This window comes from Neopelma chrysocephalum, unplaced genomic scaffold (genome assembly GCF_003984885.1).
Source record: "Neopelma chrysocephalum unplaced genomic scaffold, ASM398488v2 Primary Assembly neopelma1_72, whole genome shotgun sequence".
Classification (NCBI taxonomy): Eukaryota; Metazoa; Chordata; class Aves; order Passeriformes; family Pipridae; genus Neopelma; species Neopelma chrysocephalum.
The window spans coordinates 8288902-8304853 of record NW_020897732.1 but is presented as its reverse complement, the minus strand read 5'-3'; the positions used below and the strand labels follow the sequence as shown (position 1 = coordinate 8304853).

General features: G+C 39.8%; 1 protein-coding gene across 1 annotated transcript in view; it reads left to right on the top strand.

Moving 5' to 3' along the window:
• RBM33 (RNA binding motif protein 33) overlaps nt 1-15952 on the top strand; it is a 104020-nt gene that overhangs the window by 73923 nt on the left and 14145 nt on the right. The window contains exons 16-17 of the mRNA XM_027686791.1: nt 11271-11471; nt 12877-13065. Coding sequence (XP_027542592.1) covers nt 11271-11471; nt 12877-13065 — 390 coding nt within the window. The remainder of the gene's footprint in view (nt 1-11270; nt 11472-12876; nt 13066-15952) is intronic.

The following is a 15952-nucleotide window of genomic DNA, read 5'->3' as shown; positions in this document are numbered from 1 at the left end:
CACAGCAGTACTACAGAGATCTCTGACCTTCAAGTAGAAATATCCCTCGGTCCCTGGAAGGTAAAATGGCCTTTCATCTGTTTCCACAATATTCTCTTGTGAGAGGATTTTACTTTTGGAGTTGTAAGAGTTACTAATTAAATTACAAGAATATTATAACTTGTCTGGTTTACCTGATACATAAGATGCCTTAATTTATAGGAAAAAAAGTAGAAAATTATTCAGCATTTCTTGTATGTCAGACTAAGTCTTTGTATCAAGGTGACACGTTTGGTACTGTCAGTAATGATTTTGTCTGTTGATGATTTTTTTTCTTTGTTTAAACAAATCCTACCCTTCACCTTCCTCCCAATACTGATTTGCCCATCCCTTTCTAATACTCATATAATTTATGCAGGAATGGCAGTACAATGAATAGTTCTTCATTTTAATTACTCTTTTAAATGTTATGTTCCTGGAAAGTGAGGCAGTGTTTAGCATATGAACTTTGATTCTTTTGGGTTTTTGGGGGTTTTTTTGGGTCAGTTTTCTTTTTCCCCATGGAAACCCAAATATCTTTTGATAGATCCAGTGTGCTTTGTTTTGTGTGGCATTTTGTCAGAGGTTTCGTTTTCAGATATAGAAGTCCAGTGTATTTGCTGAGTACTGATACTGGTATATTTTACTAGTAAAACATCTGAGATTTGTTTGGCTTGCTGAGGAGCCTGAGATCAGTCCTAAAGAATCACAGAAACTATTAGGTTGGGAAAGACCTCTGAGATCAGCGAATCCAACCTGTGACCCAACACCACCATGTCAACCAGACCATGGCACTGAGTGCCACGTCCAGTCTTTTCTTAAAACACTTCCAGGGACAGTGACTCCACCATCACCCCAGGCAGCCCATTCCAATGTCTAATCACCCTTTCAGTAAAGAAATTTCTCCTAATATCCAACCTGAACCTCCCCTGGCACAGCTTAACACTGTGTCCTCTTGTCCTATCACTGGTTGCCTGGGAGAAGAGACCGACCCCCACCTGGCTACAGGTTGTTGTGGAGAGTGATGAGGTCTCCCCTGAGCCTCCTCTTCTCCAGGCTAAACACCCCCAGCTCCTTCAGCTGTTCATCATGGGACTTGCACTCCAGACCCTTCACCATCTTCTCTGCCCTTCTCTGGACCTGCTCCAGCACCTCAATGTCCTTCTTCAAGTGAGGGGCCCAGAACTGGACACAGTACTTGAGGTGTGGCCTCCCCAGGGCTGAGTACAAGAGGAGAATCACTTCCCTGGTCCTACTGACCACACTATTTCTGATACAGGCACTTGTAGGGTACCTGTAAGAATAAGGTCAGTGAGATTGTAGAGTGTAGAAAAGAAACACCCCAATCATTTCAAAATGTGATCATAAAATTATAGAAAATAAGGGTGAAAGGACTGTAGAAATAATGTATTGTCTTGAAGGGGGGATGAACTCTCTAGTATTCCTGACAGATTTGTCCAGCCTTTTTCTGAGATCTCGTTATTGTAGATTTCTTAGGCCTTCTATTCCAGTATCAAACCTGTACATTTAAGAGAATTTTCTTAGTGACCAAACTACATTTTCTTGCTGTAATTTTGAATCTGTGACTACTTGTATTTTGCTTGAAGAGAGATGGGAAAGAATTTATATCTCTTTGTGTCTGTCTCTCTTTTTCAAGATCTCTTAACTGTTTCTGGGCACTGATATCCTTCACTCTCTCTTGATGAGTCATGTTTTCTAACACCTTGACTGTTTGTGGTGGTCTTTGGGCTCTCTGTGCTCAGTCTGTTGGTAAATAGTTCTAGTACCAAATGGAATTGAATTCTTTAAGCCCATATATTCGGAGTGGTTTTAGTCCTGGAAGAACAGGTTTGTACCAGCTGCAACCTTAGATATCTTAAGATCATATGAAATATGTGCTTTGCATTACTTCCATTTAGTTGGAGATTCTATAGGAAATTATAGTATCTTAAAATCTCTATATCATTTGGTCATCTTATGTTGTTGTTGGATGATTTCTCTCTAGCCAGAAAACAAGCTGCCATGCTCAGAGAGATGTGTGTCCCAAAGGCCTGAAAATGCTGGTTTTTACACTGCACCAAGAGCACACCAGTCTTTGTGGAAGGCTGCACAATGAATTTTTTTCATAAATACATATATAGATATAAATACATTAAAAACTCGATGTTCCCTGTTGCATTAGAAGCAGTATCTTATTTGTCATCCTAATTTCCTGAAAACCTGAAATGCTTCATACAAAAAGCTTGAAAAAAGGGTTGGCAAGTTCTTTTGTTTGAAAAGCCTGTCACAAAAAATGTCGGATTGCAAAAATGAAATGGAAGATGGACAACTTTATTCATATTTCAAGTAACTGAGAAGTGTGAGATGAATATGGAGTTCTAAGTATGGAAAAAGAGATGATTCTTGTTTGATAATGTAACCTTGTCAATCAAGTTTGCTTGATGTTTGTACTTGTTTCTACTTGCGTGTGTATGTTCAAATTTAATTAAAAATATTTGACTTGAAAGCTCTATAGCGCCTTTCATCTAAATATGTCAGGAATTGCAAACACCAAGAATTTTGGCATTTACATGAAAAGTTCTTGAGGGAGCCCTTTACCGAGCCCTGGATACAGGAACTCTTGCTCTATATGGTCCATAATTTTTTAAGTGGGAGAGTGGCATTGCAGTTTATTTGTACCCCACTGTTTGAAGGAAGCACTATTTGAAGTGGAATAAGGGAGCTGCAGAAGCCATGGTGTCTGAATTCCCAGGTACCATGTCAAAATGGACAAGACCTTTGAAGCAGCACTAGTGTAAATGCTGTTGAAAAAGGACTCTGCCTGCCACAACCTGCAAGAGTTCACTGTGGAAATACTTCACAAATGGACATTAATTTCTTAACTGTAAGAAAATCTTGGAGCAAGTCCAGAGGAGGCTATGAAGTTGATAAGGGGGCTGGAGCACCTACCCTATGAAGACAGACTGAGAAAGTTGGGGCAGTTCAGCCTGGAGAGGAGAAGAGACTGGGGAGACCTTAGAGCACCTTCCAGTACCTAAAGGGGGCTGCAAGAGAGTTGGTGAGGGACTTTGGACAAGGGCATGGAGTGACAGGACAAAGGGGAATGGCTTAAAACTGAAGAAGGGTGGATTGATATTAGATATTAGGAAGAAAGTCTTTCCTGTGGGAGTGGTAAGGCACTGAAACAGGTTATCCGGAGAAGCTTTGGATGCCTCATGCCTGGAAGTATTTGAGGCCAGGTTGGACGGGGCTTGGAGCAACCTGCTCTAGTGGAAGGTGTCCGTGCCCATGGCAGGGGGGTCAGTATTCTGGTTATGAAAAATGTGTAGTATTTTCACAGAAAAATTTCTTTTTTGAAAACAAGCAATAAACCCTGTCCTCCCAGACCTCCAGTGAGGATGGTCCCTGTAGAGACAGACTATTTCATGGCTTGGGGGTTAGGAGGTAGGCTGTGCTGAACTGTTTGGGGCATATTTGGTTACTGGAAAAGTGAAATACAAGGGCACGTGTGGACACACTTAGCAACTAGACGGACTTAAGGTGACAACCAAACCAAATGCAGGTAATACTTTTTATGGGTTTCTAATAAAATCCTCAAAAAGGTGAAGAGATACTTACCTACTTCACTGTGGATAATTTGGATCTAACGTGCAATACAGTATTGCCTTTGTAAATTGCAGAACAGGTTTCTTCCTTTCCTCAGGAGACTTTTAAATAGTATGTTGAAGAAGAGTGCTGCTTCCTCCTGAACACCCCGAAAGCACAGCATTTGATGTTGCTTGTCACTCTTGTTAAGTCTCAAAGGAGAATTTTTCTGCCATCATAAATGTTATAGTGCAGAATTCATATTGATATAGTGTTGGTGTTACAGAGTATCTTGTAGCCCAGTTTCCTTCTAAAGATAGCTGTGACACCACTAAACTGCATTACAAAGAGAAAGAGCCAGTTTTCATATGAAAATACAGTCTCTTGGGAGGTAAGCTTGCAGATTTGTACAGTTTCATATTTTGAGAAGCTGTAAGTCCCTTTGTTAAAAGGTATTTCAGGTTGGACCACTTGGAATAGACCTTTAGTACAGAGGTTTGGCTCTGAGTCAGGAGATGCTCGACACCGTGTTTGGGGAAGGATGTAATGGGAGTTGTCTCTGTCAAGACTACACCAGGATCTTAGGGCAGCACACGAGGGATTTGACTTGCCATTAGTTTTAAGCTTCAAGGAACATGAACCAGAAAGACCAGACATGACATGAGGAGGGAAGCTGTAGTTGTGCTGGTTTCTGACATCCGGTACTGGCTTTCTATGCCACAGCTGGTGTCCAGCTGGGAAGTGCTCCTTCAGGAGCTTTGGCCCGTCAGAAGTTTTGAATTGCTGATATTTTCCAACAGGAGCTTTTTCTCTTGGTGATTCTCTGTGTCCAGTCTTTGCTAAAATTCCCTGTACAAAAAATATCCCAGACTGGCAACCAAAAAAGTTAACCAGGAAAGTTCACTCTAAACATTGTTTATATTACGTATTTTGTGAAGAGCATGTAGAAATGAAGGTATTGTCAGAGAGTACTGTACATATCTATTCCAGAACCTTGACTTTGCTGTAGCTTTGACACAATTTTTTTTTTTCGTAATGAGCTGGTGGGTGGTTGTACTAAAAAACACATAGTCATGATTCAACACCGATCAACTCTGTTTCTGTCACTCCTGGTGAAACTTCATGCAGCGTGGCTATGACTGGGATTCTCTTTGGCCAGTCCTTCTCCCTGCCTTAGTTCTCCTCTCAGGCAGATGAGGAGACACTTCAGTTAAGAGCTGTGTTAGTACATAGGATTAAATGGAATTAGCTGCTTTTTCTACAAGACATTTTCTTCTTGCTGTTCTGACTCTTCATACACCATTAGGCACAAAAGATACTCATCACATCATGGCTCACTGAAGCAGTGTAGCAGTGTCTTTTTAGCACAGGAAGGGAACTGTTTCTGCATTTTATTTATTTGTTGCATAGTCTGGTTGCTCTTGTTTGAATTAAGTTTGCCTCATGCAAACATTTTAGGCTGGGAACAATAACCCATAATTTGCTGACCAGCACCAGAAGTGTCTTTTTCTGATGTGAGCTGGGAATGCTTTGGTTCTTTTATCACTTTTGTAGTCTGATGTAGCTTATTTCTGTGTGTACTTTGAGTCAAAACTAGACCATTAGTATATCTTAAACCAGTTGTTAATGGTGAGTTGTCTACTGATAGTGTATTGTACCCTGGTGGGAGAGCAGCTTTCTTAAGTATTGCTGTTCTTGAACTTGGGAAAAAAAAAAAAAGACTTTTAAAGGTCTTAGAAGGCCTGTAAAAAAAAAAAAAAGTCTCCAGGTGTTTCTCATTGGCACTTGACAGATTGAAAACAGATTGTCAACTGTTCAGAAACAGTGCTTGGTCATGCCATTGGGTTGTGGGATATTTGGCAAGTGATTAGGCTTCCTATTCCCAGGTCCCCAGTCTGTCAACCAGGTGTATGAAGGTGGTAAAGCATTTGGAGCACCAGTCACAGAGAAATAGCTCATTATTAGGGGTTTGCCTTTAATACACATTTCCAATAATTGTAGTGAGAAAATACTCATATATATTAGATGAAAATCAGTCTTGTTCCACATGGTTTTTACTTTACTGTTTCTTTCTCTTGGTTACATGGGGATCACAGCTGTCTGTGTAGATGTCTGTCTTTTTAATACAGTCAGTCACAGTATCAGTAAAATACAAGTTTACATATGAAAACCTATGTAGCTGATGAACAGTCATTCCTCTAGTCCTTAAAGTGAAGATGAATTTAATAGCCTTAAGGATGCTTCGCTTCCCCAGCTACTGTGATACTGTAAAGGCACTAATTTCTAGAAATGTTGACTTAAACTGGTAACAGATATGGGGTTTCTCCTTTCTTACAAAAAATCAATTATGGCACATTTTTGGACTCAGATTTCCCTGCAAGATTTAGGTCTTCGTCGTGTTACAGGGAATTTGATTTATAATGCATCTAAGAAAAGATTTTGCTTCTGTGTGTTATTTTCACACAAATCAACCAGAGTTTATTCCCTTTAAGTGCCTTATCCAGCATGCGCATCCCTTTACTACTGGATGATTTTGAATTAGCTTTACAAAGATTACATGGATAGACACAGCATTGTCGTGGTTAATAGAAACCTGTGCAGTGAGGTCTATGGGCTGCAAGATCACTAACAGTGCCAATGACAGTGAAGTATGGCCTTATCGAAAGGAGAATTCATAAGAGGCTGCCCTGGGACACTGCACCACTGTCCTTCTGTGTATCCTGACAATGTTATCTGTCCTCTCAGTACGGAGTATCAAATGTCTGTCACGAGTACAGAAATTAATTTAATGTCACCTGAAGACATGCAATTAATCTTTTAGAGGTTTTCATAATACCTTTACAGAAAGAGTTGCCAGTTTGGCGGATTTGGATTTTGGGGTTTAGCAGAAGATAAGGAAAATTAATTTTTCATCAGGGTTAATACAAGCTAGCAGGGCCACAAAGGCTGAGAAAAATGGTTTGGGAATTTGTCAAGTGTTGTCACTCTAGAATAATGCTGCTTAACGTCTGATAGGTGTAATCAAGAGTTGAGATTTCTATAGAGGAGGATTAATCAATTTGCTCACTACAGAATGCAAGTTGGTGATACCATTCCTTCATGGGGTTTAAGAATGAAAATAAGATTTGATCTGTCAAATTGCAAGCAGCTCTGACAGTATCAATAGGCATTTTATCAGTACATTTTAAAGCATTTGTTATAAATAAATTTGTCCTGCTAATGTTGGTGGCAAATAAACTTCATCTTCATCATAAAACTGTCATAATGATTGTGATAAAGTGGAGGGCTTCAGCTTGCTAAATTTAAGCAGTCCCTCATAAAATTCTGCTTATAGAATTTGTGATCTCATATTTGACAGAATTGTGTTCCTCAAAACACAACATTGACTATATATAGATATGTATAGTGAGAGACTGTTGAAAAAAAGCCTCAAGGAATCAATTCTAAAATTGTTGGCCATTGAATGGCATTGTTTTTCTTTTTTTAGTCCAATTTCAGAAGGTCAAACTGTGCAGACTTTTACACAGTAGAAGTTTGAGAAACATGCACATGTAGATCAAATCCATCTGCCTCCATCTTTTGAAGTTTTTTTATTTACGCACAGTATTTGAAATTAACTTGTTTTGGCACTGCTAACAATCTTGCTGTATACGTTTTATACTTTCCCGTGAACAGAACTCCTGCAACTTAAAAAAAAGGCATTTTTGTTCCTCCAGAATTAACTAAATAATGGTAAAGTTTCATTCAGGAATACTCTTTCCTGGCTTGATAGTAGGTGATCCCTGTGGGTCCCTTCCAACTTGGTATATTCTTTGAAGGCAGACCTTTTATAAAACTTGGAAATTTAGAGCTTGAAGGTCAGAATGATTTATAATATAGAAAGTAAGGAGTAGACAATAAAAAAAAATCTTCCTTTATTGATTTGCAGACAAGGAATGGAAATTCACTTTTATGCAGAAGACTTTAGAGGAAATTTGAACTATAAAATCAGAGCTTGTATCCATCAGTCTCAGGTATCTGTGATGGACTATGGTATTCTACTGGTTTCAGCACTTTGTGCATCAAATTATATGAGACAGGCCATGATGATGAATAGATGCATCTCTGAAAAATTTAGTGCTGCCCTTTACATTACAAAATACTAAAGGAAAGAAATCAGATAAAAATATATTTTGACATGAAAAGGCTTAAAATTTTAATACCTCCTTCTGTTGCTGTATATTTGAATGTGGGGAGGGCAGTGCTATAAGCTGATGGAAAATTAACAATACAGAAATTGTCTTTAGGAAAAGCAAAAGTTGATTTCAGATGAGCTAGAACTGAGACATTTTAAGTAGAAGAGTTGCTAGCAATTTAGCTTCTGTGATTTAGGTGTCGTTTGGGGCAGGTGCTGCAATACAACTACAGTGGACTTACCTGCTTGCCTGTAACTTTGCTATGTTGGTGCCAGCTTACTGTGTAGCTCATGAGTGAACATCAGGAGTCAGCATATGTAGAGTCATCGTTACAATTGTATGTCCTTTCCTCCAAAATGTTAATGTTCCGTGAGCATGTGACCTGTCAGTAATGCTCTGAGGTTTTGTAGCTTTAAGTCCAGATGATAAAAGCTCTTTGCAGGTGTTTTGCTTGACTTGGTTTATCATTGATGTGTCTGAAGAAGCCACTAGTTGTCTTGCATCAAAGATTAAAGGATGATGGTGGTGGTGAGTCTGATTTGCCACTACGTGGTACTGCAGAGGTTGCTCATTTTGGCTCAGTGCTTGTCCTTGTACTGTCACATCTTTAACCAGTGAAAAAGGAATTGCTGCTAAAATACATCTTCCAAGGCTGAGTCATTTTGCTAATTAGGCACATGTTACCTGGCATTGGCAGTCGCATTTGATTTTTATTTTCTTAAGAAAACCACCAGGTTTTGTCTTCTGTTGAGGCCAGGCTGCCTGTAACAGAAAATAATGTCTTGCTTATTTGGAGGGAGCTCTATTAGTCCTTGAGCACCAAGTGGCTCTCTTGAGAAGCAGTGCTGCAGTTTCATCTCTGTTTCACATCTTCAGGTCATCTCAAAACCAGTAAATATTCAGAGCAGTAGTATAAAGAAAGGGGATGGTCCAGTTGCCTTTCCTTCCTTCTTGTTGCAGGAACAAGCAGATCTTGTGCCATCCCCTTTCTTTATTGTTTTGTGTAAGTTTTTCTTATTTCTGAAATGCATTAATTCATTAAAATGCTCGGAGATCTTTCTACTTTTTGAGGCTTTTGGAGGAGCATTCTGTCAATAGTGAAGCCCAGAGGTGGCATTTGGGACCCCAGCAGGAAACAAACCCCCTCAGATTTTTCATCAGTGCGAACCAGTTGTGTGCTGATACCTTTGACTCTGTTACACAGTTCTGTGTCTTAGTTTTATTTGGTGATAATTGAGCTTGGTAGTTAAATATTGGGTGGTTGTTGGCCGTCCTAGACTTTTATGTGAAATGATTGTTTGCTTTTGAAGTTTCAGTAATGAGCATGTTCAATGTGTTTTGTACCTGAGGGCTTTGCTCTCAGATGCTCTTCCAATGTGCCGGGATCACTTTTTGGTTTGGAAAGAAATGGTTGCAAATATTTATGGTTTTCACAGCAGGCATTTAGCAGAGATTAGATTTTTAACTCCCAGCTATAGTGTTTAAATTCCTCCTAGAATTTTTTATTCCTTTTAGTTTCATCATCTTGCAGCTGCTGTAGAGCTGAATAAAAGAAATTATCTGATCAGGGCATAGAGCTTATGGTGATGCTGATATTGAAACTAATACTAAAATGAGGAGGATTTAATGCTGGTTTCCTGGTAAGGTTTTGTGTATATGTTTGGGTTTTTCAAGAGGGCTCTTGCTTTTATGTTTTTGAATAGTAATTGAAGAGAAACTCAGAAGGGAAAGCTTTATAATTTCTCACTAGTCGCTGCTCTCCAAGGTTTATATAAAAAATGTTCTGGGAAGACATGGAGCCATCCAGTTTAGCAGAGAAAAAAACCCCTGTATTTCATTAGAGGTGGGAAAGATGTGCAGATTTCCATGGCTTTCTCACTTTAGACACTATGGACAAAAGCCAGGACAAGGTTCAGGATTTTCCCTATGACAGTCTGTGCTTTTGAAGTGTAGAAGGTGCAAGGGGCTATAAGACTCATTTGTCTGGGATTTATATAGTTGAATTCTTGAGATGTTGTAGCCTGCATGTACTTTATAATACAGAGGCCTTGATTTAGGAGTGTGAATTGTGAACTTGAAAACATGAGACTGTGCTATGTACCACCTGTAGCAGATTATTTCTTATCAAATGATAGTGAAGGGACTTAGTAACTAGTCCCTTTTTGTGTTTCTTTTGCTTTTATTTAGTGCTGAGAGGTAGAGATTTGTATTCTCAATGAAGATAATCTTGTTATTAGACTATAAATCTGTTCCTTCTGCACCCCTGTATTTTGTCTCCTTATCCACAAGAAATGTGCCAGTATGAAATCCTCTGGTTTGTGACGTGTGTTACAGATGCAAAGTATATTTGGCTTGTGAATAGTTAAGGAAGGGGGAAGAAACCCTGTGTAAGTAAAGATGCTTTCATAATATTTTACTTTTTTCCCTAGATATGCCTTTTATTTGAGAGCTTTTGTGGGGTTACTAGGAGTTGGTTTGGGACTTAGACAAAGCCTTCACCCTGTAGATAAAATGTTCACTAGTATTTGAGTTCTAAAGTTGCAGTCCAGTCAAGGTATAGATGCTGCTGTTGAAACCATGCTATAATATGATGCACTTTATAGATGCAAAAGTACCTGATCTTTTGTCAGGCTCTGCTGTCTCTTGCTCCATGAAATGTTTTTCAGTGATTGATCTGATCTGGACAACCAGACACAAATTCGAGAATCACCTGTTTGTAGAAGAAACTGAACTGTTTGGGTAGGGAATAATTTCAGTGCTTTCAGCTTTTGCTGTTACTGTGCTTGATTGCACTGAGAGATGTAACAAAGAGCTACATTGGATGCAAAAAGCACTGAGATGGTGTTTCATTGTGCTTGTGATTATAAATATAATAAGAACTTTATGAGACAAATTAAAAAAAAAACAAACAACCCTTGAGGAACTGTTCCTAGTACAGTGTTTGAGGAAGGAGACTACTTACAAAGCTCCTGGTATAGAAGTTGGCAGAATGAGTATGCACTTCAAAATAAATACCAGTTTTTAACTGAAGAGAGGTTGGAGTTTTAAAGATGAGCAGAGTATTTGCCTGATTCTTCCAGCCTTCACAGTTCTTTGCTCCTTCTTCTGCAGTGTGTATGTCTCTATTTAAAAAAAAAAGAAGTAATAGATAGCACCCACCATAGTTCCCATGTAACCCTGGGAGGAAGAATGATTTGGAAAGAAAAGTGAAAACATCTTGCCACTTTGTATATGAAAAGACATTATTGAACATTGTAATTATAATAAAGTCCAAACAAAGTAAACTGTTCTTCAGATACCATGGATTTATTTTAGGCTGAAGTGCAATTTCCAGGCTGAGCCCTTGCACATGCCTGCCATGGCCACCGGTTTGCTTTAGCAAGCAAAGCCCTGGATACTCTCTGAGTGAGCTGGATGTGGCAGGAGGCTGCTCAGGGTGAGGGTGTGCAGTGCCCGGACACTGAGCCGCTGTTGTGTTGTTGATTTCAGCAGGGGGGAGAGGATGCTGGCTTTTTTCACCCAGAGGGCCAGACCCAGCGGCCTCAACAACCCCCGGAGCCCAAACAGCAGCCAGTGCGGAAGGTCACTTTGACAAAGGGAATGCAGCAGCACCAACAGCAGCAGCAGGCACAGATCCATTCACCAGCTCCTCAAGGAGTCAAAAACATCCAGGGAATCCATCAACCTAAAAAGGTGATTTTTAGATGCGTATTGCTGTGGAAGTTTCACTGTGTAGCTGTGTTGCTCTATTAATAACTAGCATTCTGTTTGTCAATTGGTAGTGCAGGGCTGCATGACCCAGGAGATGCATAATTGCATATAAAGCTTTTAATCTGGAGAGACTTGTTTGTACCCAGCACAGACTGGCAATGCCTGCAGGTTTCTTCATCTGCTGACGTTCTGGCCAGCACAGCACTCCCTGGGGAAATGCATGTGTCCCAAGATAGCTACAGTAGGAGGTGGTATGCAACATACTTTCTGGCTTTAAAACCAAGAGGTTTTTTGAAGTTGTGTTTAAGCTTTTATTCTGGCTGTTTCCTGCATAAGTAGGGAGCACACAGCGACTATTTCAGGATGCTCTTTGCTGAATCCCCGAAGTTGGTGTCACTCAGAATAGTTGGTGATCTCGTAACTTGATGTTTTGCACTGACTGTGCACTGGGAGGAGGCAGGGAAGGGTCAGGGCGGCAGCGGCGTGTGCCTCCTCTGCATTTGCAAGCTGGCACATGCCTTGAACATAGCTGGTATTTTGGCCATTAGTTCTTGGTTTTGAACTGTTGGCCATAATCTTCCTGCTTCATGTAAGGATAAAGTTTCCTTGCTGATGCAGAAGAATGTGAAAATTTGTTACCCTTCATAGGCTTTCCAAGTGGGAAACTGTGTTGTGTTGACTCAGTGTTAAATGTTAACTCTGTGTAATGTTTGTTACTCTTGTTTCATTGTTATTTCTCCTCTCTGCAACTGTTCAATATTTAATTTGCAAGAATTAAATCCATACATTTCCTGCTCCAGAGTATGCTGTGGTGCCAGATCATACAGGATTTGGGGGAGGGGAGCTTTGAAAAAAGTTATTTTATTTAGCCATTTCTCCATTCTTAGAACAGACCAAGAGTTAGTAGCAGTACAGACTGGAGGTGCTTGAAGCAGTTTGCTGATCTTGTGAGTACATTAAATTTACCTGTGGGTCGAGAAGAGAAAAAGGAGAGGGATCAACTTGTTTTTGTTGTCCAGACTCAAAATATGGGAGCTGAACACATGCTGCTGATGTGATCAGTGTTGAAAACTAGGTTATATGCTTTTGTCTGAGATCTTCCACTGCTTAGTTGATCAGTCTGAACTAGATCTGAGGCTTTTGCCTGAATGCAATATATATAACTCAATATATTTGCTGCCCTTCTAAAAGAGGTTTGTATAAGCAGTGGATGAATATGTTAATAAGTGCCCTTTCAAATCAGCCAACAGCAACAAGCTGTTTAAAATCAACGTGTACTTTAATCAAGTCTTTAAGTAAATCGCCAACTTTTGTATCATCTGTCAAATGCAGTAAGCAGAATCACTAGGTAAGTAAATCAAAATACTGTTACTTTTGTTGTTGGCAGGTCATTATGCACGGCAGAGGCAGAGGAGTAGCAGGCCAGATGGGCCGAGGACGCTTGATGCCAAATAAACAGAACCTGCGAGTGGTGGAGTGCAAACCTCAGCCCTGTATTGTGTCAGTTGAAGGGCTTTCTTCATCAACTACTGATGTCCAACTGAAAAACCTGCTGATGTCAGTGGGACCCATTCAGGTAGGTCAACCTCGGTTTATCATTTTTGTGCCAAAAGGCTTTCATTCCGGAAAGCTCAATTAATTCCCTGACACTAAATACAATGCGTGTTTATTGGTAATTTATGTTTGAAGGCACCCACACACGCTACACCTGGTAGCAAAGACAGGCACGTGATGATATTGCGGCACGGGAGGCACGGGAGGATTTTGCTAACCATCACATTCCTGCTGCAAAATTCTCCTTCATTTTGGAGTTCCTGTGCTATCTGACATTTTCTTAAACAATACAAACCTGTCCGTTCTGTGAGTTTTTTAAAGCCAGATGACCATATCAAAGCAAATGTATTTTTGGTTGCTATTTGTGTTTATATTGTTGGCTTGCACCTACTCTCTGTTTTGACATTTACCTTTTCCTGTCATCACAGTCCTGGGGTACAAGCACTTAATGACCACTACCCAGTGAACATTCTATACTGTGTAGCACCATATGCTTTTTCAGATGAAAACACAGTCTTCTTTGGAGCATTTTATTGATCCTTCATTATTTTAGAAGTTTCTCTTTAGTAGGGGCCTGTGAGCAAGGTTATGACACACACACACTGGTATATCTGCTGTGCAGCTTCTGTTCGTAAACTGCCTCCTGGAACTGATGTGTCAGTTAAATGACTTATGGAAAGCAGGAGGTTTTCAAAGTAGTGAAGGGCTTGGGAGGCCCTGTCTGATTTATTGTTACTACATTTGAAAATATCAGTCAATGAATAATGAAACACACAGATGAGAATTTTTTTTTCCCAGTTTTGAGTGCTCCTTTTGACAGGATCAACATTTTCAGACAAATGCAATGCATGAATTGGAGCTGTTCTGTGAGACTTTACTATTAGGGGGATCATCTCTCTGTTTCAAAACACACTGCTCTCCTAAAGATGAACACTCTTCTTCCCAATTTAGTAAACAGAATAATGCTGAATTATTTACATCATCAGTTCAGAGAGGTTTAATTTGTTTGGGAAAGCAAAACTACTCTCACAAAATACTTTGTGCCTTCGTGTTCTGTAGTACTCTAGGAAATTACTCATACAGTTCCAAAGCACATTTATTCAGTGTTTACTTGCTAAATCTTGCATGAGAATATTAGAAGGAGATTAATAGAATCCCTGCAAGGAAATACTCACAGTAGAGAGAAGTTATTGAGAACGTCCTAAAAAATTTATTCAGGACTTGCTGTTTCATAGCAGACTCCGAACTCTGGTCTCTCAATTCAGTGTTACAGACCACTTTAGAAAGGAGAAAAAGCTATTACTAATTTTCTAGTTGGATTTGATACATACCTGTGCCCTACAGAACTTGCATTCTTGCACCATCATCAACTGTACCTTTGGAAATTATGCTTTCTAAATTATCATTTATTTTCACCTTATCAGAGATCTGGAAGTAGTACTTAAAAGAGAAGCTTGAATTTAGCTAATGATGCAGAATGGTTTTATGCTAAATCTGCAGTTGAATTTCAGGTGTGGCGTGTAGAAGGCTAGAAATTACCTGGCTTGTTCAAGACTGAATGATGTTTCACAAGTGTGGATGGTGAGATATGCAAGGAAGAAGTGATCCTTTTGTAGGAAGAATATGAGACTGGTTCTACCATATACCATATTTAGCTTTTGGGTTTTGTTTTTTTATGATACCATGAGAAGTGGCACCACAGAAGTGTTAATGCAGCAAATGAGGAAGAGGCGGCAGCAGCTTTCAGTGACTTGGAGGACAGGAACAGAAAACAGAATGTTTGAAAACCTGTATTGTTGCTGTTCACAGCAACCATTTTTACACAGATGGTACTAGATTTTCAAAGAGGTCAACATCCTGAAATGCATGAGTGGATTTTCTTGTGGCTGTAAGTTAATGTTCTAAGTAGTGTTTGTGCTCAGTGCTGTACGAAATCCCCTGCAACCAGGAATGGTCAGGAGGCTCTGACAGCGAAGGGATACTCTGCTTGGTTATTTCCTCATTCTTCCTTCAAAATGTGTTTCATGTAAGTGACTTTGCAATGAGGAGTGCAGGAGTGAGCTGCTGGAGAGAGCCAGAGAGTGAATGGAAGGGCAGGTCGTGGCTGCGACCAGAGCAAAGAGATCTTGGGTAGTGCAAAGCTCTGATCTTCTGAGGTGAAGTGCTGCAGCTTGATGAACTGAAATAAGAGGGATTTGGGGCGATGGCTATTGTGAGAAAACAGCAAGGTGAAATTCTAGCTGCTTTTTTAGAAACTAGGCAAGGTGCCCAGGTTTTTAGCTGGTGTTCTGATAGAGCTGAAGAAATAGTAAGAGGAGGGAATGGTGAGTCAGTTGTGTCTGACTCAGTCTTTAAGGTGTAGAATATCCTGTTTAGCTGTTGACTATATTCAGCAAAATTTTACTTGATCAACTGAGCTCTTGAGAGGATTTTTCATTTTACTTGTCTTTGGGGGAAATTTGCTTATTTTTTGCAGTTGTAAAGGAAATTTAAATCTGAATCAGAACTTAAGGAGTTATCTTCATTCCTACATAGTATCTTGAAATGACACATGTCAACTGTCCAACACCCAAATCCCTGGTTAAAGGTAAAGATTCACAAACTGTAGGTCATACCTTCTAATGTTAAACGAGCATCTTTCTTGAAAGCGATGTCCAAACACAGCTGAGAAATCCAAATATCCCATGTATCAGTTTCTGCTGCAGTCAAGACGTGAGCGTGGGAATGCCTGCACTGAGGCATATCTCCTAGAGAAGGGGAAGAAATACTTCCCAAGGATCTCTCTGCTCTTTCTCAAGAAGAATAGATCATGAGCTCTTGTCCCACCTGGTAGAGGACCTCTGCTTAATCTTCACCTTCCATGCTGGGGCATATCTAGAGTAATTGATCCCACACCAGCTCCTGTTTCC